The sequence below is a fragment of the Enhydra lutris genome, unplaced genomic scaffold (assembly GCF_002288905.1).
Source record: "Enhydra lutris kenyoni isolate GAN:26980312 unplaced genomic scaffold, ASM228890v2 scaffoldscaffold13, whole genome shotgun sequence".
Classification (NCBI taxonomy): domain Eukaryota; kingdom Metazoa; phylum Chordata; class Mammalia; order Carnivora; family Mustelidae; genus Enhydra; species Enhydra lutris.
In genome coordinates this window covers 31,384,318-31,409,995 of record NW_019154097.1, presented here as the reverse complement: position 1 = coordinate 31,409,995, position 25,678 = coordinate 31,384,318, and the positions used below count along the sequence as shown (strand labels likewise).

The 25,678-nt window shown below is 47.5% G+C and overlaps 1 protein-coding gene across 1 annotated transcript in view; it reads right to left on the bottom strand.

Moving 5' to 3' along the window:
* The window catches only part of LOC111146261 (multivesicular body subunit 12B), a 179,153-nt gene that overhangs the window by 72,685 nt on the left and 80,790 nt on the right, over positions 1–25,678 (bottom strand). The window contains exon 7 of the mRNA XM_022501736.1: positions 8,030–8,124. Within this exon, the coding sequence (XP_022357444.1) occupies positions 8,030–8,124 (95 nt within the window). The remainder of the gene's footprint in view (positions 1–8,029; positions 8,125–25,678) is intronic.

Here is a 25,678-nt window from a genome sequence, read left to right as displayed (position 1 = left end):
AAAGTAAGATGGTCCAGAGCACAGTGGAGGGCCTTCGGGGTCTCACTCTCTCTGTGAACTCCTAGTGGAGGTCCTTGCAGGGCGGGACACCTCCAGGAGGCGAGAGTTCCCCGAGCGCCCTGTGTGTCTGCCTGCACGCGCTGTTCATTAACTTCAGCGACACGGCCGTCACGGCGGGTGTATAAAAGCACATCCAATTAGCCAGGCCTCCGTGAATATTTGCACTCTTAAATCTTTTGCATTTCGAAAGGGTTAAAGCTTATTATTAGCATATAATTTATAGTCCTTTCTCCCAGGAAAGGAATAATGCACAGTAAATGCCACATTCATTTTAATAATACATGTTACAGTCTGTGCCCAACATCTGCACAAAGGTAAAGGAGGCAGATTTTTTTGACATGTCCCACTCTGCCATCTAAACACAGGCTTTTTGTTTCTTAAGTGACGGAAGGTTTAATCAAGAAAGCAGGCAATTCATCAATCGAAACAAGGCAGCGTGCGTGCGTCTGACAGCACACACATGGTTGTGTACAGAGCGAAGCCGGCCACCTGTCAACTGCACCTTTTACATCAGGATCTACAAATACACGAGGCGATCAATTCCCCATCCGCTCCCATTCATTTCTTCTTTTTCTTATTATATTTTTCTTTGCCCTCGATTTTGTTGTCAGTCAGGGCGAGAATAGATGGATAGACAAGGGATGCGTGGCTGTTGGAGGTGATGATAAAAATTTATATGCCTCCAAAATGACTTATTTCCTCCCTGATTTGAGCACCATTATTATAAATATTTTTTCGCTTCATTCAGGAATTTCCCCCATCTGCTATTATCTGTGGCTGCGTCAAATGGATGCTTCCCTCTCTCCTGGATCCTTGCCACCCTCCCCCCTAAATCTCTAACCAGTTCTTGGTGGCTTGGAAAATCCTCGGCGGAGGGGAAAGGGAGGCAGGGGTCTGGACGCGAGGCCACGGAAGCCACACGAGCACGTCCATGAAGGACAAAGGCCATGTGGGGGAAGGGGGTGCACCTGCGAACGCAAAGGTTGCCTCTCATATGGGGCTTCCACTGGAAGACACTGGGGTTCCCTCGTTTGTGATTATCAGTAACATCGTCACTCAACCCACTCACGGCTGACACCCAAATTCAGGGGAAAAGAAGAAGCACGGGCATGCGCACAGAAAACGCAGATGCAAATTCTGCGAGGATACCGTCCACGCTGCGGCTGGAGCAGCTGTTGCTCAGAACACCTTATGCAGAAAAAAGCCAGCCTTTCTCAAGCACCCTATTGTTTTGGTCTTTTAGCCTTCATTTTCCAACCCGGCCATGCTTTACGATCATGAAAGTATTAAGATCACGTTCAATTTTCCAGGTGAGATTTTTTTTTTCCTAATTAAAGGATAGAAATAATGTAATCACTACAAAGGAAAATATGTTTGTAATTGTTTGGTGTGCTTCAGAAGACTTTTTAAATGATCACACTGTAAAATATACAGATTATTTTTTCTTTTTGTAATAAGATGAAGAGCTGGTGGCAGAAATTTTATCCAATTGGATGAAATATATAAATCATGAATTTCATAATACTGATAATTAAATGTCCATCTTCCGATTTAAATGAGGACTAGATTAAAACTGCATGGAGAAGGCTGATATTCAGAAATCATTAGTTATTTTTAATTGCTTTGTGCTTTCCCGGTCTGATGTCAGAGTTACACACTGCTCGTACGCAGTTCTGTTTCAGAGGAAATCCTCCTCCTCTCTGTCCAAGTTGCTGTGAGCCAAGGTGAGGAGCCCATGGACTCAGGCTTGTCCATGCCCACAGGCTTCCTGGCCCAACATCTTGAAAGGAGATGGATTTTTAAGAAGGAACAGCTGTGGAGGGCAATAAAAGGGTTTTTCCAGCCATCAGAAAGAACACTGGAAAAAATGAAAAGATTGAGAAAGCTAAAAGCAGGGTGACCACACCCCTCTCCACCCCATCTGCTGGGGCAGTTCCAGGTTACCGCTTTGTCCGGGTACAAGTGGGAGCCCTTTTGACTCTCAAAAGGGATGGTGTGGGCAAATCAATTCCACGGTCAGCCTAATGCTCCTGGATAAATGAAGGTATTAGCAAGCCAATCTGCCGACAGAGGAAAGGGAAGGGAAGCTGGAACCCCCGGATCCCTGCACTGTGTTTCTGCCTTATGGCTCAACCTGCATTCATGGGCTGTTCGAGATTTTTGGCTTCATTACGTGCCAGTTCCAATGTGCATTTGCTTAATTTTACTATTTTATATTACTATGCCAGTTTTTTCAAAAGGGAGAAAAATAGGTTCTTTGGAAAAAAAAAATACTTCACTTAGAGATATAAATCAGTGGATGACAACAACAAAACAAAAGAATGGCACAGCGTGGTTTCCCAGACCTATCGTGTCCTGTTCATTAAGTGAAACCGCCCTAAGAAAAAGCGATCCTGGGCACCTTGTGATTGAGCTGCTCCGTATGGGGAACCTCCGGCCCGGGGGCATCTTCCAGGTGGGACAGGAGGCCAGGGGGACCCGCATTCCTGATACCCCCGCATCTCCACTCCCTAAGAGACGTGACACCCAAGACCATTTAAGAAACATCTCACTCAACAGCCAAGCATGTTAGGGGTTCAAACATGAGCAGATCCCCTGATATGGGGGCACCTAGGCTGTCCTCCTCAAACTCGCTTCTCACTGAAAAGTGGCTGTTTTGTTGTCCACAGCCTTGTACTTGGCCCTCTTTATGAGGAAGAATTCCATTTAAGGAAAAGCTAGGTTCATCCTAGTCAACCAGCTTTGTTTTAATCTTATCCATACAGAGATTGTCCTGATTCGGAACCAAATCCAGAATCCCCTTTGTGCAGAACCTCACCCACAGCTGCACCCTCCTTTTCTATCCTGTATTTTTGCTCACTCTTACTTTACTTCCATTTTCATTTGGTTACATGTATTTTTGGAGCTGCCTTGTATCTTTCTGGACCGGCTGGCCTGGAAATAAATGGTCAGACATCTAGACATCTAAAATAATTCTAGGGGGAACAGAAAGTATAGGAGGCTATCATTCAGGACTAAAGCAGAACACTTTCCAGGACAGAAAAAATATATATGTTTAAGATTTATTTATTTGAGAGAGAGAGAGAGAGAGAGAGAAAGAGACAGGGAGAGAGAGCATGTGTGTGGGGAGGGGCAGAGGGAGAGATTCTCAAACAGAATCTGCATGGAGTGCAGAGCCCGACATGGGGCTCGATCTCATGACCCTGAGATCATGACCTGAGCCGAAATCAAGAGTTGGCTGCTTAACCAACTGAGCCACCCAGGCTTCCCCAGAACAGAGAAGATATTTTTTTTTTTTTTATTAACATGTAATGTATTATGTGCCCCAGGGGTACAGGTCTGTGAGTCATCAGGCTTATACATTTCATAGCACTCACCGTAGCACATACCCTCCCCAATGGGACATTCTTAGGAAGAAAATGAACAGCTCCAACAAGCCTGACAAGGGCTCGCAGAAGTAGGGCTTTGGGGTAGAATCTAGAAAATCAACATGGCCCAAGGAGGCACCTCCCAGGAGGTAAGGTCTTAAGGGGGACAAGCCAGTTCGAATGTTGCCAGGAAAGCGTGAACCCATGAGCTCCCATTTATCAGACACAAGGATTTAAAAAAAAAAAAAAGTGGCTTGCCAACTCTAACACACATGGATCATAGTGAGCCAAACCAGGCACCTACCACTTGATTTCTATCTCCTCTTTCAAGAAAAACCATCCTCAAGCCTAACGAAAAGAACGAGATGATGATGTGGGGTGTGAGGAGCAAGACAGGTGAGGAGACGGCCCAAGCAGCCGGGTTCCCACACCCCATCGGCGTCTGTACCACCAGTGGTGTTAGACTGGTGGTCGGTGGTCTTTGGGGGACAGCAGTGGACAGGAGGAGTACCAGCAACTGGACAACAGGGGAAAAAAAAAACATATTTTCAAAAAGGACCATAAGAAAATTATCGATCTGTGGCCTGGAGGTGATTTCCAACAGAATTCAGAAGAGGAGTCAGGAAGCTTGGGAGCACTGAGAAAAGGCAAGGTGATTGCAGGGACCAGCATGGCTTACTAAGGGCACGCCAAATGAACTTCGAGTCTAAACTTTTTTCTTTCTTTCTTTCTTTCTTTCTTTCTTTCTTTCCTTTTTTTTTTTTTTTTAAGACTTATGTATTGGTTTGAGGGAGAGCAGGGGGAGGGTGGGAGAGAATCCTTGGAGCAGACTCTATGCTGAGTGTGGAGCCCGACGCAGGACTCGATCCCAGGACCCCAAGGATCGCGACCTCAGCCCAAGAGTTGGGCACGTAACTGACTGAGTTACCCAGGCACGCCCAAACTTTTTATTATAAAAGTAACACCTGCCAGCATAGAGAAATGAGACACTGCAAAGAAGGGGAAAGAAAAGGGCGCCTGGGTGGCTCAGTGGGTTAAAGCCTCTGCTTTCGGCTCAGGTCATGGTCCCAGGGTCCTGGGATCAGCCCCACATCGGGCTCTCTGCTCAGCAGGGAGCCTGCTTCCTCCTCTCTCTCTCTGCCTGCATCTCTGCCTACTTGTGATCTCTGTCTGTCCAATAAATAAATAAAAATCTATTTAAAAAAAAAAAAAGAAGGGGAAAGAAAAGAGCAGGAAAGACTGGTGAAAACCACTGTAAACACCTTCGGGGGTACGTTTCCAGACATTTCGATTTCTTCTTTAGGGGTGGGGGGCGGAGAGAGAGCATGTGTACAAGCAGGGGAAGAGCAGAGGGAGAGAGAAATCTTAAGCAGACTCCATGCGGAGCACAGAGCCTGATGTGGGGCTCGCTCCCATGATCCTGAGATCACAACCTAAGCAGAAATCAAGAGTCGGATGCTTCCCTGACAGAGCTGCGCAGGTGTTCCCGGATATTTTTAAAAATGTGATCACATTGCACGTTCTGGTTGTCACTTAACAACATTCACCTGCACCTTTTTATCCAAATCATTTTTGATGCCTTAAGAGTTAAGGCATCAAATCTTTTACGAATGTTCCACAATTTAACCCTTTGCTTTTTGTCTGGGACATTTAGGAGCCCCCACCCCCAAGCCCTTTCCCTGAGTATTATTTTTAAGAAGCAGCAGTGCTCTTCCCTGTGGATAAACCTTCCTGTACACCCGTGAGTATTTTCCAGAAGAAATTCTTATCGGAGGACGCATGAGGATCAAAGGCAGGCCCTGTGGCCGTGTGACGAGGGTACTAGGTGGCAAGGCAAGGGGCATGCGCTTCTCAGGATTTTGGCACTGAGTTAGCAGAAGCCCCTCACCCCACTTCTGTGGGCGAGAGAGAACTACTGGCTGAGCAGCTGGCAGCTGGCACACCTTGGCCGGTGGAACGCATCTGCAGCCCAAATGGCTGGGTGGGTATGAACACGAGCTCAGCTGAGCAGGGGAGGACCTTGCAGAGATGGAACAGGCTGGGCGGAGGTGGAGTCCCACACGCCGGGATGCATTTGAGAAGCAGGTCAGATCGCCTACCGCAGAGGTCACAGGGGGCGTTCCTGGGCTAAAGGCTCTCCTTCCCATAAACAGCTCATGTGCGGCTCTGTGCGCTGGGGCCACAGTTCTGTAGAGTCCCCTCCCCTTACTCCAGCAACTCTGAGTGCTGTCCCTTCCTCTGCACCCCTGACAGACACCAACGGCCTCTGTGCGAGGGACAGGAGAGGGGCTGGATAATGGGCATGCCTTTGAGAAGACACTGAAAAGTTAATATGACTTTAACAACCACACACACAAGTTAAGCGTGGGCTGCTCGCTTTTCAATTTACTTCGCCTAGAAACCTACTTATTTTCGGGAGGGCCCGCACGTGAATGGAGCCCTCGCTACACGTTTTCAGGAACGCACCAGAGCGCACCAGCAGTCTGCACAGAAGGCGGACTCCCGAAGCCTGTGGCAGCCCGGCACCAGGGCCGGTTCGGAACGGTCTGAGGCTTCATTTCCTTATTGGCTGAGCTCCAGCCACCGTACGTCGGGCACCAGGCAAGGGCGAGGGCCTGGGGCACACTTTTGCCTTGGCTGTTTTTGGAATCAACCCCTGAAACCTTAACTCTGCAATCCCAAACCGAGACGAGCCATTCTGTGCCAAACGCTATTCATGGCAGGGACGGGGTTGGTGGGGGTAGGTGATCTCTGTTCCCTTCCACCAGCACGGCTCGCAGGCAGGCAGCCGGTGGGGGGTGGGCAGGCTTCCGGGCAGCACCACGGTCGCTCAGTGCTGAGCTTGCAGGCCTTATGGAGCTGGCGGGTCCTGCGGGCGCTTTCTGGCAGCCTTCCCACGAAGCAGCCTCGGACCCTGGTGGAGCAATTTGGTGCCGGCGGCCACGGAGGTGCTGGGGGCTGCCTGCTGCTGGGGCGGGGGGGGGGGCACAGGAGGGGGCAGCCTCCGCAACCACTGTTTGGAAGATAAAATCCCACCGACTGCCACTTACATAAATGTAACAGGAAGTTTCTGAATGGCTTCCCCTGTGTCTTGAGGCTGTTACCTTGGTGTTGCTAAACTCACGGCTGAAATGAGCCCAGACAACACCTCATCAAAGCCGCAGGGCGAGGGAGCAGCGGTCCAGAGGCAGACAGGAACATTCCTGCCAAACCAGAGGAGGTTTCGCTCTGTGGGTCCTTTTCTGCAGAAATGTCAACAGCTGGGAAAGGCATCAGAGAACCCAGGTAAGGGGAGGCGAGCCGAACACTGCGGCTGGAAAAAGGTTTGCGAGCAGGAGGAAAGAAGCCCCGGCTTTGAGGTTTCCTCCGCGCGTTCGGAACGGGGCCGCCCTGCTGGGTCTCACAGACCTGTTTTGCACCACTCTGCCACGAAGCATCTGGGGAAATAGCTTTTCTACAAAATAGGTCATCTTTCCACACTTGTTATGCTCCTTGTCGACTTCGCTGAAATAGCCACAACACAAAAGAAATTCTCTCTGGAGGTGCTTTTCTGAGACGACGCGCTCCCTCTGCCCCTTCAGGAGCTGGGCTCCTGGAGGTAGGCCAGGCGCCTGGGCTTTAAGGACATCCCGGGTCTTCCTTTTCCCCCCACCCAGAAATGGAACACCTGGCTTTTGCTTATACTTCCAAACCTATTAGGGAGTGATCATAACAAGAGAAACTGATACTGACATGAATTATACCATTGTTCTATTTCATCTATTTAGTAACCCCAAGTTGCAATTTTTAGAAAAAAGATTACCTTTTAAATAACGGATTCATTATGGTACATGAATGAGTGCCATGTTCCCGTGTTCAAAACGTCACTCACCATTAAGGCCATGCGCTGGTAAGTGGTACCGATTTGCCACTTCCCCCTTAAATACAAACGCCCCTGACTGGAGGCCTAGGATCATGGGAGGTGAGCTTATGGGTTTCCTGGGCTCTTAGCGCGTCACCTGTGCTGCCAGGCACCCCATGAATCTCCACTCTGCCATCAGGCCTATAAGTGTTCCCCTCCGTGGTGAAGGTGGAAAGGCAAACTCGCACTGCTGAGGTTCCGGCCAAAGTACCACCATCCACTTCAAGGCCGAGTTCAGAAATCACAGACCCTTATGATGGGGGTGGGAAGGGAGACAGCCAGCGTCCCTTCTAGCCGCAAACCTAGCTTTGGGAAATGAGAGGCGAGAACAGTCCTGGACACAGGCTGGTGAGTGGACTGGGCCTCAGCTCTGTGCCGCTCCCGAGACCCCATGGGAAACCCGCCCTGGCTCTGGCAGGTGAACAATGCACAGAGTATTCTCTGGAAACCTCCCTTCAAGCTCGTGAAATCCACACATTGTTTTTCATCATTAGTTTCCAAATGCACAGAGTGTCTGGCCCTTCTCTAAGTGCTGAGGTGACACAAAGGAAGGAAAGGGCTGATCTCTGCAGGGGACAGGCTCCTCGCAGGGTGAAAAGACAGGTAAGACAGATGCCATTCGAAGCCAGGAGACACGCAGAGGGAGGTGGTGCCCGGGACACAGACACTGTAGCTGGCCATGAGCAGAGGCCCCACGTACCTGATATGGCATACAGATTGGAGTGCTGGTACTCATAGTCAGCCCGAGTGCTGTTCCTGCCTCGGAAGGTAGCAGGGAGCGTTAGTGAGATGTGCCTAAGAAAGAGACGGAGGAGAGAGGAGGTTACAGGGCGCACAGAGCACTCCCCAAGGCTCAGAAAGCACCCGCGCCACCACCAGCCCGCAGCAGCACAGAGCAGGAGGAGGGGGCGCCCCCTGGAGCAGGCCCCCCCAACAGCTCAAAGCCCCCCCAAGGAATTCAGAAGTTTCCAGACATCAGCAACCACCTTCTTTAATTCCAAGAATATCCAAGTGGGGGAAAAGGTTTCCCAAGCTTTATGGCATGTGTGAGCAACTTTGTCTAGATCTCTGCTCACTGTGCAAAATACACTCGCAGAAACAGATCACTTGACCCTGACCAGAAGCCTGGGCATGTTCCACCATCTTGCTTCTGTTGTCCATCCAATGGCTTTCATTCCTGTCCCGTAGGGCAGAGTATGGGCAAGGAGCACTTTGTGAATGAAGGTCTAGAGTATTATTACTACCACGTGAGTCCAGGAAAACATACAACCACTGAGAATCAGAATGGCCTGCTCTCCTGAACTGCTGGGTCTGCGTGTTCGCCCTCTGGCAGGAGTACACAGTAGGTGCTCAGGAAATCATCTCTATTGGTCCAGCACTGGCTTTTTATGACACAGATGTTGGCCATTAAAGCTCAAGGTGCCCACAGAGCCCAAGTGAGTATTCAAGCAGAGTAAATAATCCATTTGGTGGGGTCATTAGCTGCCTTTAGCAAATGCAAAAAAAGATTAAGATGATAAGAAATATATTTCAAACCCAACAGGTCTGGGAGAAAAAACAATAAGAAGGCGTCTTACTGGTAGGCCTAGGGATTGGCTTAAATGAGTTCAGTAGCCCGAGTTTTGGCCGCACTCAGTCATTTCCAAAAGGGAAAAGATCGAGGAAGGGAGCATTTATGACAAAGTTTTATGTTGTACATGTTGCCTTTTTCACACAATAAATACACGACCTTCTAGGAATGACTCCTGAATGCACAGGCTCCCGGGAGGGAAGGTTCTCTAGGCAAGACCTGTTCCCACAGGGTCTCTTGGTGACAAGATGAGCACCAAAGGTTGTAAAGGCATTTGGTTTGCTTGCTGTAGCATGAATACCGAGGCGAACATCTGTGCCATGGAACGGCCTGGCTCAACCCGGTGGGTAGAGGGCTTTGCTGAGCACTGGCTAGACCCAGGGCTGGAGGAAGAGGGGGTGGGAACCAGAAGACCTAAGTGCAGGGAGACTCTGACATGTGTGGAGCAGATCTGAGTGTCTGCTCTTACTGAGGCTAATGAAGGATGCAGGGGTGCGCTCGCTGAAGGAGTGCCCTGGTTATAGGGGATCGAGGTGTAGAAATAAAGCACCAGATGCAACGGGGCAGGTGCCTGGGTGTGAGGGAGCACAAGAGCTCTGAGAAAGAGGCCGGGGTTCTAGTGACACCTTGTCAGAAGAGGACACGGGTACTGATGGAGTAAAAGGAACTCACTGGGTGATCAGGGAAAGCCAACCCTCCGGCACAGGGTCAGGGTATGTATGGAAGTGAGGCTGGAAAGGTTGGGGCCAGGTTGGAAGGGACCCCTACCACTGCCATGCTCCAAGACTTCATCCCCTCAGATGAGAGTTCCTAACTCTGTTTTGCCCATCACAGCACAAATGAAGTCATCAGGGCTGCGGGGCACTCGCTAACAATACAGAGTCACAGCCATGAGCCCGGGGAGCCCGGATCGGGGGGCCTGGGGTGCGGCCAGGAATCTATCTTTAACAGCTCCAGGAGTGACGTTGAAGGCCGGCCAGGTTTGCGACCCTGAGAGGGTAAGGAGCAGCTGCAGGAGGGTTTTACACAGTTGATCAACGCCTCTGACCACAGCACTGAGTCAGTGAAGCTGAGCACACAGAAGAATGAATTATGGACTGTGGCTGTGGTTGAGCGGAGCTAAAATGATGACAGGTGACCCTGCAGAGGGTGTCCGCCATGTGCCAGGCCTCGGGGGATGCTGAGCTCAGGCGGTCTCTTTTGGCTGGAGGCATTCAGGAAGGCTCCAGGAGGAGGTGGGTGTTAGCGGAACTTTGGAAGATAGGCAGACCTGGATGGCAAAGAGCCAAGCAGAAGCCAGAAGAGAAAAGAGGGTCGGTCCAGCCATTCAGTGGTTAAAGAGAAGCTGAGAGTCTGACAGGAGAATATGCAGATGGGGGCTGGTGTGTGTGGGGGGTAGTGCAGAACAGGCAGGACCCCTGTGTGCACAGAGCTCACCCTGCAGCGGGGTGGAGGAGGGCAGGAAAATACCCACAAAGTTAAGGGAATATTTGCTTACAAAGAGAATCACGCATGAAGAGCAGGAGGTGCTGTGTCTGGGGAGAACGGAGGACTCCAGGCTCTGCAGTGAGTCTCCTACATGGCAGGGAGTCTGATGAAGGGAGGACCTGGCAGGGGGCTAGGGTGGCCGGAGCCTGAAGGCCAGGAGAGGGTGTGGCACCAGGCACAAAAGGGCTGCCAGGCCACAGCCCGGGGTGGGGGTGGGAGGGCCTACATGAGCTCGACTTGATCCAGGAGGATTGTAAAGCAGAGATGTGGAAAGATCCTATTTGCAGTTTTAAAAGATTGCCTGCCTATGGGAAGGTAAGGAAATAAAACACGATGCCGTGGTAGACGGGAACTGAGCAGCAAATTACAGTGGGGATTCTCGTGAAACTGCAATTATTGAGCACTTACTGTGTGTAGACCCTTCCCAGTTCTTGCCAAAGTGTCCTACGGCAACCCTCTGAACAGTTTGGGGGAAACTGTGTGGTGTACAGGACTTAAAAACAAAGGCTATACCAGAGAAACTAAGGTGCCTGGCTCCTTAGCTGCCCCGCCTGATGTGGACTCCCTGGTCTCAACTTTTCCTGCTTCTCTGGGACACCTGATGGTGCCTGGCTGACATGCTCTGCAACCGTTGCTACCCTGGCCAGCCCCTCTTCCTTGCAGATGTCCTTTCTGGTCCCTCCTCCAACTTTTAAAAAGTTACTCTTTGTCAGGGTTCTGCTTGAGCTCTGTCCTCATTCCATATGCTTTCCCAAGGCAACCCCGTCCCCAGCCATTCCCTGACTTTAGCTGTGCTCACTCACTAGCCCACCTTTCCCAACTGTCTCTTGCCCTGCTTACTTCTCCCTCTACCCGGAAGAGGGGAAAGTTCTGTAAATCTCTGAATATGCGATGTGATGTTCATGCCTTAGCCTGACTCTTTATCCAGGCTGTTTCCCTTTGTAGAATCTCCATTTCTTCCTTACCTACACTCCGAACTCCTATTCATCCCTCAAGATTCCACCTAAGCATGACTTCTTTGTTAGAACCTTCCCTGGGCTTGTTCTGGGCTCACCGGAGGCCTGCATGTCCCTTCTTTCTCCAGTTTGCACAAAATATTTGAAGCATCTGATACGAGCCTGTCTTCCTAACACGACTGTGACCTCCTCAAAATCAGGGCCGAAGCTCATCAATTTGTGCCCGTTTTTTAGGATGAATTTTGACCTGGAGTAGATAGTGGTTGAGCACGTGTTGACCAAATCAAGTGCTGAATCTACTCCAATAAAACCTCTGGATCTTTTTGGTATAAACTGCAGAGCGTCTATGACTTCATTTCTGCCCATGTGTGTGTTTGCCAATCAGACTCAAGCGGTCTTTATTACACCAGGCATCCCACTCGTCTCTGCCCTGGAAGAAAACAGATATAAGAAGGGATCGGTGGTGATTGGGGATTTATGGGAGGTGGTGGTGGGGGGGTGGGAGAGAGAAAAAGGATTTCTGATCTCCTACAGACAATTGTGTGGTTCACAGAGTACATGTGACGTTAACAGCGCATTCGAGTCGCACACCCGACGGTATCTTCGACAGTCAGAGCTCAACGGGAACGCGGTGAACGGAAATGAAGTCGCGCCAGACTCCGGCTCCTCAGCTGCTACGGGGCAGTATGATGCAGCACCCAGAGAGGAGAGAGGCTCCAACCAGGGACAGCTTCAGGGAGAAGGGTTCCCTACATTGCCAAGAGCTGCTTTTCACTTCTGTTGTCCGGACCCAGGAAGGAGGAAATGTGGGGGTGGGAGGAGGAAAAGCCACAGCAAAGCCTCCTGTAATGAGAATGGGCAGTTGGGGCCGAGGGGACAGGTAACCTGTGGTTAAAGGGAAAGAGCAAGTCACCTGCTGAAGGAGAAGCGGCCCAGGGGCGCTGCGCCGTCAGATTAGCCTGAAAGTGACAGATGACAGGAACCAGCGAGGCTCTGGTGATTGCAGAGTGAAAGGAGATTCTAGTTCCCCAGCAGGGGCCGGGTGGAGTGGGGAGACCTCATGCCAGGCACTGGGCTGGGTGCCTTCACGTACACGCCTCGCCTCATCCTCCCGGCAACCTTTTCCGATTGGAATAGTTAACTCCGTTCGATAGAACAGGGAACGGGGTGGGGGGCTTCAGAGGGAAAGCTAACAAAGAGAATGCTGGGAATTAGGGAAAATGTTCATCCATGTATCTTCCGGGGGTAAACACTATTATCTGGAAGTTGCCCTACTGTATCATCTCGGCTTTCAGGTATATAGATCAAGGACTGCACAGTCTATCCCGAGACCCTTTTATAAGCGACGAGGCCAAGGACTCAGCATCTTGGCTACTGACTGGCTTGATGATCATGGCAGGACACAGTCCCTCTGATACCATGTCACCAAGGGAGAAGCAACAGAATGGGACACCCCACGGCCCAACTATATGCCCAGGGAGGAAGAGCAGTGGTGGCAGTTAGCAGCACTGACCATGGAGTTGGCCTGATGTAGGTTCAAGTCCCAGCACCGTCCCCGGGAGCTGGGTGCCCCGCAGGGACGGCGTGTTGCCCCTTCCTGCATACCTCGTGACCAGGCCAAGCAGACGTCACAGAACCAGGCATGTTGTGCGCGTGCAGAAGCAGAATGTCCCTTATAATTTCCCATACAGCTCCTATTCTGATTCTTCTCACTCCGGTCATTATTTTAGCATCCCACTGATGAAGGGCTCAGTCCAGGACCATGACAGAACCCGCTGGTGCCCTCCCTCCGCTTTAGAATGAAATCCAAATGCCCCGTGGTTGGGAGGTCCTACCAGCCCGTGGCTCCTCTCTGAGCTTGTCTTGTTCATGGTCCCTGCACTCACATCCTCCAACCTTACCAGCTCCCGGCATTCTCGTTCCTGCCTCACGGCCTTTGTGCTTGCTGTTCCCTCTGCCTTAAACACTCTTCCTCCAGTTCTCCAGACGCTGGCTCCTCCCCGAGGCAGGCCACCCCCCTAGATGCCTGCTGGGGCACCTTGCCTCCAGTCACTCTTACAACACCCCACTTTCCTCTCTGCAGACCCTTCCCACTCTACAGGACTGTCTGATTTGTTCACAGGTCACCATAACATGATCTACACTACACTTTCCACCGTATCGCCAGTGCCTAGAATAGTGTCCTCCACACAGAGGAGACTTAAAATATGAGAGCCTATAAGATACTTGATAGGTGATCTTACAGAATATTGAATGAATGAGTGAATCTTACACTGACTTGTACTTTGACTTACATGAAAACTTCCCACTTGTCTCTTTCTCATCCCCGGGACAGGGCTGGTTAACTGGAAAATGCAGTTATTTCTGATTCCTGAGTATTTTTACATAAACAGTAAATACATTCATCATGGCATTGTTTATAAAGCCAAAAACTGGAATCAGATCTTAAACAATAGGGGACTGCTTAAAAAATTATGGTACAACTGTCTGATGAAATATTTTACAGTCATTCAAAACACTTCAGAAGACCAACAGCCAGAGCCCATGCCTCTTACTGTAGCATCTAGAAAGAAGAGATATCAAATCCTCATTTTCACACTTAAAGTTGTGATTGGTTAACCCAATACCTTGGCTTCTTTCCCACAGCCTAATTGTGTAAAGAGATGAAAGGAACATGCCATTCATGATGCTGGGTGTTGCTGGCAGAGGAAAGAAGGAGCCAGGCATTTCGGCAGACCATGGACCCGAGATGCCCAGCTCTTCTGAAGCACCCAGTCCAGAGGGTTCTAAGAACAAGTAGGTATTCCGTGGCTTCTAGCCAAACTGAGCAGTCTAAGAATGTGACTGCTGTTGGGGTCTCCTGGACAGCATGTTTGGCAAGGTTATATCAATGGGTTCCAAAGTCGTTGATTACTCCAGAAGCAGAGCCCTTGTTTTAGATTTTAGGAAAGTTCATAAAGATCACTAGCAGGCCAAGAGATAGACCTAAGGACTCAGGAAACCATCTCTAGCTAGGTAGGCACCTAGAGAGGAAGACTTTCTAGAATCATCCCCAGTAGGCCTTGGACCACTGGAACAAGCTGACTGTCAGAGGCCAACAATTTCTGCCACCTGACTTGAATGATGGCTCATTCTTCCAAAACCTATCTGGTCACTGGAGAATTCCAACTAGAAGAGTGTGCACTGTACCAAGCTCTCCTCCCCATTCCCTATGTAGGGGACAGCCCAGAAGACGGGGGCCTGCTGGACTGAGCAACCACCACTTTCTGCAGGAGGGACTGGCTGTTGTGGAACAAACAGGTCAGTGTCACACGGGCTGCTGACAACGGCTCTGGCTGAATAGATGCTGAGGGAAATTTCATTTTTCCCCCCAAGTCAGTTTTAGGCACCTTATTCAATTAACATGGCCACTAGCTGCAGACAGCTCCATAGGAAAGCCCTTCAGTTATAGAATACATTTTATTAGGTGACAATAGTTGCCAGCACGATTTATTTCCTTTGATGGGATTCTGCCTTTTCCTTGTTAATTTACATCTGTATTTTCTAGGGCTGATTCCAGGTCTGTGTGAATTTTTAAAATGTTACTATTAATCTTCTGGACCCAGTGGCCACATAGAATGCAGCTGGCTCTGCCCAGGCAGTGGGGATGCCTGATGTCCTCTCAGACTGTCAGGAGGCAGCGTGGACGGAGTGGTGGCCGGTAAGGCAGAGGCAGACTCACAGTTAGAGACAGATGTCACTTTCAGGTCTCACCTCCTTTTTTAAAAAATTTTTATTTTTAAAATTTTTTTTTTTAGGATTTGAGAGCAAGTAAGCACAGGAGTGGGGGGCGGGGGAGGGAGGGACCGAGGGAGAGGGAGTAACAGGCCCCCCGCTAAGCAGGGAGCCCAAAGCAGGGCTCCATCCCACAACCCCGAGATCATGACCTGAGCCGAAACCAAGAGTCAGACACCTAACCGACTGAGCCACCCAGACACCCCAGAGTTTTTCAGAAGCTGCATGACTTGTGGGGTCATCACTCTGAGGTCTCCTTGCATACTTGTATGCTCCACATTGTTCTCAGTTTTAACTTCCAGTAAGGTAATTATAGGTTAACACAAGCCACGTAAACACAAGCTCTTTGGAATCCTCCATTTTTAAAGATTAAGAAGTCCTAGACTCAAAGTTTTCAAACCACTGCTGTAGGGCAGCCTGTTGAACCTGACTCTACAGAAGCCCAAGGTCTGATGTTGGTGGGGTTGGGCTCAGAAGAGTAAGAACAAGAACAAAGGCTTGGTCTCCATGGGATGCTACATTAAAGAAAATGGTGCTCATGGAAAAAAGTTAATAAATTTCCACAAGTGGGAAAAAAGACAGAAGGACAAGACTTACTTGTTACGGCAGGCAAGTAACTATTCTCAAGAATTTAGTTCGACAGCACCTGGTGGCTCAGTTGGTATGTGCCTGCCTTTGGCTACAGTCCCGATCCCGTGGTCCTGAGCTCCCCGCTCAGTGGGGAGGCTGCTTCTCCCTCTGGCTCTCCCCCCACTCATTTTCTTTTTCTTTCTCTCTAACAAATAAAATCTTCAAAAAAAAAAAAAAAAAGAATTTAGTTTGAGAATAAAGTAGTCTAAGATAATTGAAGGTTTTGCTTTTCCCTAGTATCCATTTGCCTGAGCCCTGCGAGGGCACATGGCTGAGCTATCAACTGTTTGTTGATACATATAAAGGAAAAAAAGAGCAGAGCAGGAATAAAAATACGAATGACCCATGAGATTCACAGAACTATCCTAGACAAGATGAAAGGAAGAGACAAAATTAAGTCCAGAAGGCCTAGGGCTTGATAATCTCCACTTAAACGCATCTTGATTTAACAGACACAACATGGTGGGAAGGCAACAGTGCCTGGACAGCCAGCCAGGAAGGAGGAATCCAGCGTCTGGCTGTTTGAACTGGAACATGAGGTTCCTCACACGAAAGCCACCTCACAGCTCCCCGACAAGCCTGGGAGTCCCTCTTCTGACTAGCAGAGACCAAATCCTTTGAGAATGTAAACTTGTGTTTGGGGGACAGAGCAGGCGTGAGCGGCAGGCCGCTCCAAGACAGAAACATTATCCCCCAAATAATGAGGAACGACATTTGTTTATTCACTCTCACTGGTACAAAGAACCAATAGTTGAAAAAAAATCAAATCAGGTGGATGAAGTGATACATGTCCTTGAAAAACCAAGACTGGATGACTTTTTGGGCCAGTGATGGCTCTGGCCAGCCTCCTGTCACTGAGGCCCTATAAAAACTAAGGTGAACAGAGAAAGGTGATGAAGAATTAGAAAATAATCTACCCAATAATGACCACCTAAGTGAGATGGGGGGTAACTCAAATATCCTGCCTTTTGGCCAACACCCAGTCTAAATACATCCTTTTGCTGGTCTACAAAAAATGTCATACAACAAGATAAGAACATTAGCTTTAAAAAAAAAGAATTTACTATAGGATATAGAGAAATTTATCTGCATTAGAAATAACAGAGAAATAAAATTCCAAAAGAACTAAATCAATAGTATCATGGAAAAGCCCCCCAAGATTTTCTAGAACATAGAGAAAGAAAGAACCAAGCAATGAGGAGGAAAATTATGATAAACACAGAGAACCAACCTGAATATTCTAGGTGTTAGAAAGAAACCACAATAATTAAAAGAGAAGTAACTATCAGAAAAAGAAGTTTACAGTCTGTCTAATTAAAAAACAACAATAACGACTCCATATTATAGAGTCAATAGGGCTTTCAACATTCCAACAAAATCAATAAAGAGACTCATGGCTAAATAAATACGGATATCCAGACTCCCAATTTCAAGACTTAGTGTAAAGCTACAATAATCAATATGGTGTGGTATTAGGGCATAAAGACAGACATACAGATCAATGCTACAGAAGGGACAGTCCAGAAATAGATCTATGCATATATGATCAATCGATTTTCAACAAAAGGTGCCAAGACAATTCAAGGGAAAAAGGGTAATCTTTCCAACAAATGGTGTTAGAACACCTGGATACCCACATGTAAATAAATGAACCTTGACGCTTACCTCACACCATATATAAAATGACCCAAGAGGTTCACAGAACTGTTTTTTAGAAAAGAGGAAAGAGAAAGGGTAAATTACTAAGTTTGGAAGTCCTAGTATTTCACTTTTTATTTCAATGTATCTTAACTTCACAGGCAGAGCATGGCCTCTTCTAGAAGAAAACAAAGGGGAAGATCTTTGTGACCTTAGGCTTGGTGAAAATTTCTTAAATAAGACACAAAAACCCACAAACCATACAAGGAAAAAGAAGATCAATCAACTGGACTTCACCAATACTTAAAACTCTTGTTCTTTAGAAGGTCTATTACATAAATGAAAAGATAACCCACAGACCTGAAGAAGTTATCTGTAAACACATACCCAATTTATAGCCAGCATTTATACAGAACTCTTAAAACTTAATAGAAAAAAAAAAAACAGTCCAATTTAAAGAAATGGCTAAAAGATCAGAACAGACCCTTCACTAAAGAAAATGTAGGAATGGTCAATCAGCACATGAAAAGATGTTCAACATCACTGGTCATTAGGGAGGTGACATTGAAGCCATGGTCTGATGCCAACATGTGTCTTCTAGAATGGCAAAAATCGCCCAAAATATCAATTGTGGGCAAGGTTGAGGAATAGACGGAACTCTTCTGCATTGCTGGTGGGAAGGTAAAATGGTACAACCACTGTAGGAAACAGAAGTTTCTTAGAAAATTTAACACGTCCTACCACTGGAGCCAGCCATTACACTTCTTGGTTTTTACCCAAGAGGAATGAAAGCATAGGTCTATACAAAGATCTGTACACAAACGTACTAAGCAGTTTATTTGTAATAAAAAAACAAGCCAAATGTCCAGTAATAGGTGACTTGGTAAGTATATTGAAGAACATCTCACAATGGATACTACTCAACAATAAAATGGAAACAGGGGTGCCTGGGTGGCTCAGTAGATTAAAGCCTCTGCCTTCGGCTCAGGTCATGATCTCAGGGTCCTGGGATCGAGTCCGGCATTGAGCTCTCTGCTCAGCAGGGAGCCTGCTTCCCTCTCTCTGTCTGCCTCTCTGCCTACTTGTGATCTCTGTCTGTCAAATAAATAAAATCTTTAAAAATAAAGTAAAATGGAAACAAACTACTGATACACTTGATGTGGATAAATCTCAAGATAATAATGCCGAGTAAAATAGGCAAGGTAAAAAATACACATGGTATTATTCCATTATATTATGGAACATTCTAGGAAATATGAACTAGCCCATAGAGATAGAAAGCAGATCAGTGGTCGGCCTGAGGAGGGAGGGTAGACTATGAAGGAGCACAAGGAAGTTTTGGAGGTGGCACGATCTTGAATTCGGTGATGGTATTATCCTAAGTGTAAATACACAAGCTCATCAAATTCTATTTAAATATGTGCAGTTTATTGTATACTGAATATACTGTAGTAAAGCTGAAAATATTTCCTGGTCTAAAAAACTTTAAAAAAAAAGGGGGTGGGGGGAGGCTAAAGAAGGAAACCAATTGGGCTGACAGGACTAGGGAACGGCAATGAAGAGAGACCCACCACTAGAAGAATCCCGGCAGACACTGATGGTGATTTCAGACTTTTCCTCTATCATACTATGGGCCTGAAGACAATGGAGCCACAGAAGTTTAAGGAGAGAGAGCGGCTTTTCAGAAACTACTTATTCCTTCAAGTTGTCTCTTCTATGTGAAGACACCGACCAAAAAAAAAAAAAATTCACGTCCCTTTCTCTGAAAGAAATACATTCAAATGTGCTCCAGAGGATGTGAAATTAAGACTTAAGAACGGGGAAGGAAGCAGACAAAAGGACTGACTTTTCGCTTTCCCTCTAGAAATGTGGCCTGAGGAAATAACCGGAAACATGGAAAAGGAATTATTTAAGATAAAAACAAGCAAACAACATTAGCTGCCGTTTTCACAGGGCTTACCCTGCGCACGCATCACGCAACCCCCACCTGCACCCCACGACTAGGCACTGGGATCCTCTCTGGTTGACAGATGGCCTCAGAAAGGCTCAGCCGCTTGCCTGAGGGGATACAGCTTGGGTCTGAACCCTGATGGGGAAAATCACAAAACGCAGCTCGGAATCATGATGCTTGACTCAAAAACCAGAACGTTATAGAATGTTATAAACGTGATATAATTTATAGGACATTATGAAGCATCTGATTCAGAATACCGTCCGGACATAAAATGATGTTTCCAGGTTTTCTGGGTGGGACCCTGTGGTGCTGGGAGAGGGAACTCAGGGGCAGGAGAGGTGGGAGCCGGGTCCTTTCAGGCGGCGTTTGTAAGAGCGGCGAACTGGGGAAATGTTCATAGGACACTAGATGAGGACAGAACAAGAAGGAATGAGCCAGACATAGTTTTGTTTTTTTGTTTTTTTTTTTTTTTTAATATCACCACAGCCAAATCTCTAAGACTCAGCTGTTCGGTCAAAACAAAATGAAACGAAACAAAATCTGGGTACAGAAACTCCTCTGCACACAGTGTATTTCTGTGGTTATGCATATGCGGATGCGTGGAAGGATCAAAGGGGCCTGGGAGAAAACACCAGCTCCCAGCAGAGATGGCCCGGGGCTGGCGGCAGGACTGGGATCGGCCAGCGTGGATACAGACTCCCCTCCTCCTCCCCTTTCACATATTTTACGTGTTAGTTTTTTCCAATGAGAAGTTTTCTTTTTATCAGTAAGAAGATGGCATTAAACAGAAGTTGCTGGGAGTTAGTCTAGCTTTCAAACGTATATGAAAGCAGACAGCACAGCGTTTGGTGCTAAAGGAACATCTTGTTTTCTAGAGGACCCGTCTGCTGGTGGACAAGGACCAGAGGTGACATACAGAAAGAAAGTACAGAAATGGGGGTGGGTGGCAGCAGAGGAATATAATATGCAAAAGCCACGATAATCGAGTGAGGGTGGTCAGGTAGGGGGAAGAACACAGCAAACGGCTACATGAAATTCCATTTTATTCCTGCAAAACACCATCGGGAAGAAGTCATCTGTGACACACAGCTTCTGTGCCAGGTGTAAGGATGTGCTTAATGAATGCCATTTAATGAAGAAAAAGGCTCTTATAAAACACCTGGCACAAGCAGGGTGCGGGAGTCACAGGGAAGGGGACCCTCGCTGCACCTGCTGGCATTTTAATAAGCACCTTCTAGAGCGTCTGCTCTCCAAGGCTGGTCAACGGTGTCAGAATGAGGTCCCTGACCATTGCCCACGCTCGCTGACAGTTTAGGCAAGCTTATTTCTTAAGGACCATATGCTCAGGTATCAGATTGCCCTGGACGGTAATTAAAATGAATCATTTTCAGCTGGAAGGCCCGACCAGCACCAGCACCGTCCTTAAAGACTTCACAGAAAGGATTCCAGCTCCGGGTCCCCCGTGCTTCCAAACCGAGCCCCGAGTTAGGATTCAGATCTGTGAAGACCCAGAGATAACATGAGACAATGTTGCACATTTTTCTTGTCACTTCATTCTACTAAAACCAAGAGTCAGTTATTTTAATGACTCCAGGCCCCAAAATAATTTCTGGTATGGGGGTTTTTCTTTTTCATTGATTTTGGAGCCAACCTCAGAAAGAAATCACCATGTGCCAACTTTACTACCATTTTTCACGGACCGATGAGACAGCTTTGTTTTGTTTTGTGATGGACAGACACCAGCAAAGTCTGGTTTTGTAAAACCTAAAGACCCATTTCCTTTACAGTGATATCTACTATCTCATAAACTTGCTATGCCCAGACTTGAAACTTAATTCCAAATAAACTGAATGAATTGATGCCATCCCAGGACAGACGGACTGTGGTACCAGCAGGCACACAAGGCTGCTATAATCTTGTGTTGGGACTGATTCGGTCCACCAGTTTTTAACTGAGCTCCTACTATAGGCCAAGAACAGGATTTGGCACTGAGATCATTAAAAAAAAACCCAAACGATAAATGCATATCACTAAGTGAAAGGTGCCAATCTGAAAAGGCTCCATGCCATAGGATTCCAATTCTAGGACATTCTGGAAAAGGCAAAACTGTGGAGAGAGTAAAAAGACCCGTGGTTGCCAGGGGCTAGGGGAGAGGTGAACGGGCAGGACACAGAGGATTTTTAGGGCAGTGAAAATACTCTGATGATTTTATAATGATGGACGTATGTCATCATACCTTTGTCCAAACCCACAAAATGTACAACACCAAGAGTGAACCCGGAGGTAAACTGTGGACTTGGGGTGATTACGATGTGTCAGTGTAGTTTTATCCCTGGTGGGGGAAAAAAAAAAGTACCACTCTAGTGAGTATATTGAACAGGGAAGCTGTGCATATGTGAGGACAGGGGATATATGGAAAATCTCCATACTTTCCTCTCAATTTTATAGTGAACTTAAAACTGCTCTAATAAAATTAAAAAAAAACAAAAAACAAAAAAAGAGCCAAATGAGACTTCTATCTTTCCTCTTTAGGAATATATCTACAAGTAAATTGAAACACATAAATCGGCTAGATCATAAAGTAAAAAGCTCTAAAGATATGCAAATAAGGTTATATGTTTCCATTTTAAAGCAATGGCCAAAAAAAAAAAAAAAAAAGAAAGAAAAAGATAAAGAAAACAAACAGGGGCGCCTGAGTGGCTCAGTGGGTTAAACCTCTGCCTTCGGCTCAGGTCATGATCTCAGGGTCCTGGGATTGAGCCCTGCATTGGGCTCTCTGCTCAGCGGAGAGCCTGCTTCCCTCTCTCTCTCTGCCTGCCTCTCTGCCTACTTGTGACCTCTCTGTGTCAAATAAATAAATAAATAAAATCTTAAAAAAAAAAGAAAAAGAAAAAAGAACACAACAAATTATCTGTTGAGTGTCTGTCTACCATGGACCAGGCACTCCACCAAACCCCAGGAAGTGCCCAGTCCAGGGCTGTCGAAGCTGTGGTCCCATCGGTCAAGAGAAAAGACTGCAAGTGGGGACGGGTAGAAAAGCCTCAAACAATGAAGCAGAAATTCAAGAGTCAAGGCAATGAGCTGGGAGATGTCACAGAGGCAGAGACAGCAATGGAGACTCCTGGAGTCAGAGAAATGGGAGACCGTTTTAGAGTCAGATGTCAGGAGGCGGGAGGCAGGGGGAAAAACACTGAAGGCTCTGTCCCCACAATCATCTATTACTACGACAGTTACCACTCACTGAGCACCTGAACTATTCTTGTGATTCACACTCATCTCTAAGCGGCCCAACCCAACAAGGTAAGTATTATTCTACTCTTCAGGTGAAAGGAGGTTCAGAGAGGTTAGGAGACTTGCCCAAGGACACACAGCAAAAGAAATTGGCTGAGCTAGTATTTGAGTGGATGCTTTTTCCACTAGAAACATGTTGCTTTGCCGAGACAATGCAAAGCAGAAGCCAAATGTAAATGCAGACTTTCTATTTTCTATTCAAGCAACCCATTTGCTGTGATCAATACAACTTCAGCCTACCAACTTGACTATATAATGAGTTTTCCTCCTGGGCAGCACACCCCACCCCCTCCCAACCAAAGCACTCCGCACTGGACAAGAAAACTGCCACTGGAAGACTAAGGAAATCAAAATTCCAAACTCCCCAAGTTCCTAAACGCACGGCTTTAAAGTATGTGCAGCTCGACAGCATATGGCGAATCAATTACTAGTTTAAATCTTAAAACAAAAACATGGCAAGTGTGGTGCAGAAAATAATCAAGAACAACGGTTCAGTTTAGATTACAGTGGGCCACTAGAGTTTTGAATACAATTAATCATCATTCCAGGCAATGGGAAGCCATATTGACACTTATTCCTAATTTGAATATTTAATTAGGGTGAAGTTCTTCATCAAATTATCGCAGAACTGGGAGAAAGCCTGGAAGACTTACACAATTACTATCTTAACCCCTCACCAGCTGCTCACCTGTGAGCACAGCGATCCCGCCCCAGATCCCTGCCCCAGTTTTGCGGGGCCCCTGTGCCCATAGTCTGGCTCTCCGAGAACTGGCAGCGGGTGGGGGTGCGGGGGTGTGATTGAAGCTACAGCTGGGGCAGAAAGGAGCCAAATGGGGGCAACAGAGAGGTCTCGGGCTCAGACTGGACCCTGAACTAAAGCCTGGACGAAGACAGAAGGCCACGTGCACGTGCACCCACTGTGGGCCTGGCGTGGCACTTTCATGTGTCCCCTGTTTATTTCTCAGAACAATCTGCAAGGGTGATATTCTTATCCCCACTTTCCAGAAGAGGAAATTGAGACTCGGAGTAGTGACAGAATGCATTCAAGAGAATACTGGTTGTGAGCGGTATAAAGAAGGTCAAGTCAAGTTATATATCCCCCAGTACGCACCAGAAATAAGGACAAAGAGAATAATCAAAGGTCAAGAAAACATATTCAAAGCTGTATTTTGGATATCCTGCATTGTGTATATAAATGGGGGGGTGAGGAGTTGCACTCAAATTCCAGGTGGACTCAACAAGCATTCTAAAATTTAACTCTTGGATTCATATTGTACCACTGAGTTCCTCCAACTGGGGAGTCACAAGGACGCTGTGGCCAGCTGCTCAGGGGAATGGGGCATGGAGAGGGGCAGCAAAGCTCAAGGAAACGGCCTTGTCAAGTGGACCTGAGACCTGGTATAGCGGTCTACACCCTGTACATTGGAGCCTTGCAGAGGTGGGCACTGCAGAGCCTTACTGGTGTTCAAGGGGAGGGAAGTCAGTAACAGCATAAGAAAACATGGATTTTTTTCTTTCAAAATGGCAACAGCTCGACAAAGCAGTTTTTAAAAGGATTTTATTTATTTTAGAGAGTGAGTGTGCAAGAGTGCACATGAATGGGGGGGTGGAGAAAGGGGGAGGGGCGGAGAAAGAATCTCAAGCAGACTCCATGCCCGGAGCGGAGCCCAGCTGGGGGCTCCATTTCACAACCCCGAGATCATGACCTCAGCCAAAACTAAGAGTTGGGGGGCGCCTGGGTGGCTCAGTGGGTTAAGCCTCTGCCTTCTACTCAGGTCATGATCTCAGGGTCCTGGGATCAAGGCCCGCATCGGGCTCTCTGCTCAGCAGGGAGCCTCCTTCCCCCTCTCTCTCTCTGCCTACTTGTGATCTCTGTCAAATAAATAAATAAAATCTTTTAAAAAAAACTTAAAAAAAAAAACAAAAACAAAAACAAAAAACTAAGAGTTGGAGGCTTAAGGGACTGAACCACCCAGGCATGCCCCACCCCCACAACAACATACCTACCCAGCAGCTTAGACAAGCGATAACATTTCCTTAAAATACTCTTTCACTCCATGACAAGACGTTTGACATTTCACAGAGGTGGTGTGATCCTGCAGGACCCCGAATAAATTTCCCCATGAAATCTCCTGCAAGGCCCCAGGACATGACTGAAGGCTGGCTTCCCACATGGTATGTGGCCATGGGAGGTCGTGAGCACTTTCGGCTTCCAGACTCCACGGGAGCTGTGAATGAGGGACACCCCCACAGCTCCGGATCAGCAGTTTAAAGGCCTGAGATGGGTTCATTTACCCTCTTGTGGCAATCGACAAAACTGTTTGCAATGGCCACTTTAGCAGGCGGCCGATTACCAGACAGAGGGATGAGCTGCTCCGTACAGTGCCAGAGCAGGCCCCTCTGGCCACAACCCCTGGTTTGGCCCCCACCCCCTCACCTGGCTCCGTCCCCTGCCTCTGCCAGGCCTGGCCGGGGCGGGTGGGCACCAGCAGACCCAGGATCCCTCAGCCCTGCTTTGAGCCTGCTCGTTGTGGGAGCAAACGGCGTCAGGAACTTTGAAACTTTCCTTTGTATATTACATTAATCCATATAAGAAAATCTCTTTTAATGAGGAGTGATGTAGTTACAAACTCTCCAGAGCCATAATTAGAGCAAACTAATTGAAGTTGTGTTTTGACACACTTTCCAAATTCACGGGTGCCGGATGACATATTCACAACACTGCTGCTGCACAACCATGGCGACGGCAAAATCATTAGGCTAATAACACTTATTTGCATTCTTATCACGCCGGCAGCTCTCCCTTAAATACTGTTTCTACTATTGCTCCTTTACTGTAAGTTTCCACTGAAAGATATTAACAGTAATTATTACTGCTTTAGAGGAATTTTAATTTTAAAGAATAACAATGTGCATTAACATATGTGGAATGCCAATTCTTTTTAACCACGGTGGGCAGGTTTGGGGGGGGGGTTCTTGCTGGGGGCCCCTACCCCACAGCCTGAGGGTGGCTGAGACGCTATTTCAGTTTTTAGGACAACCCCTCAG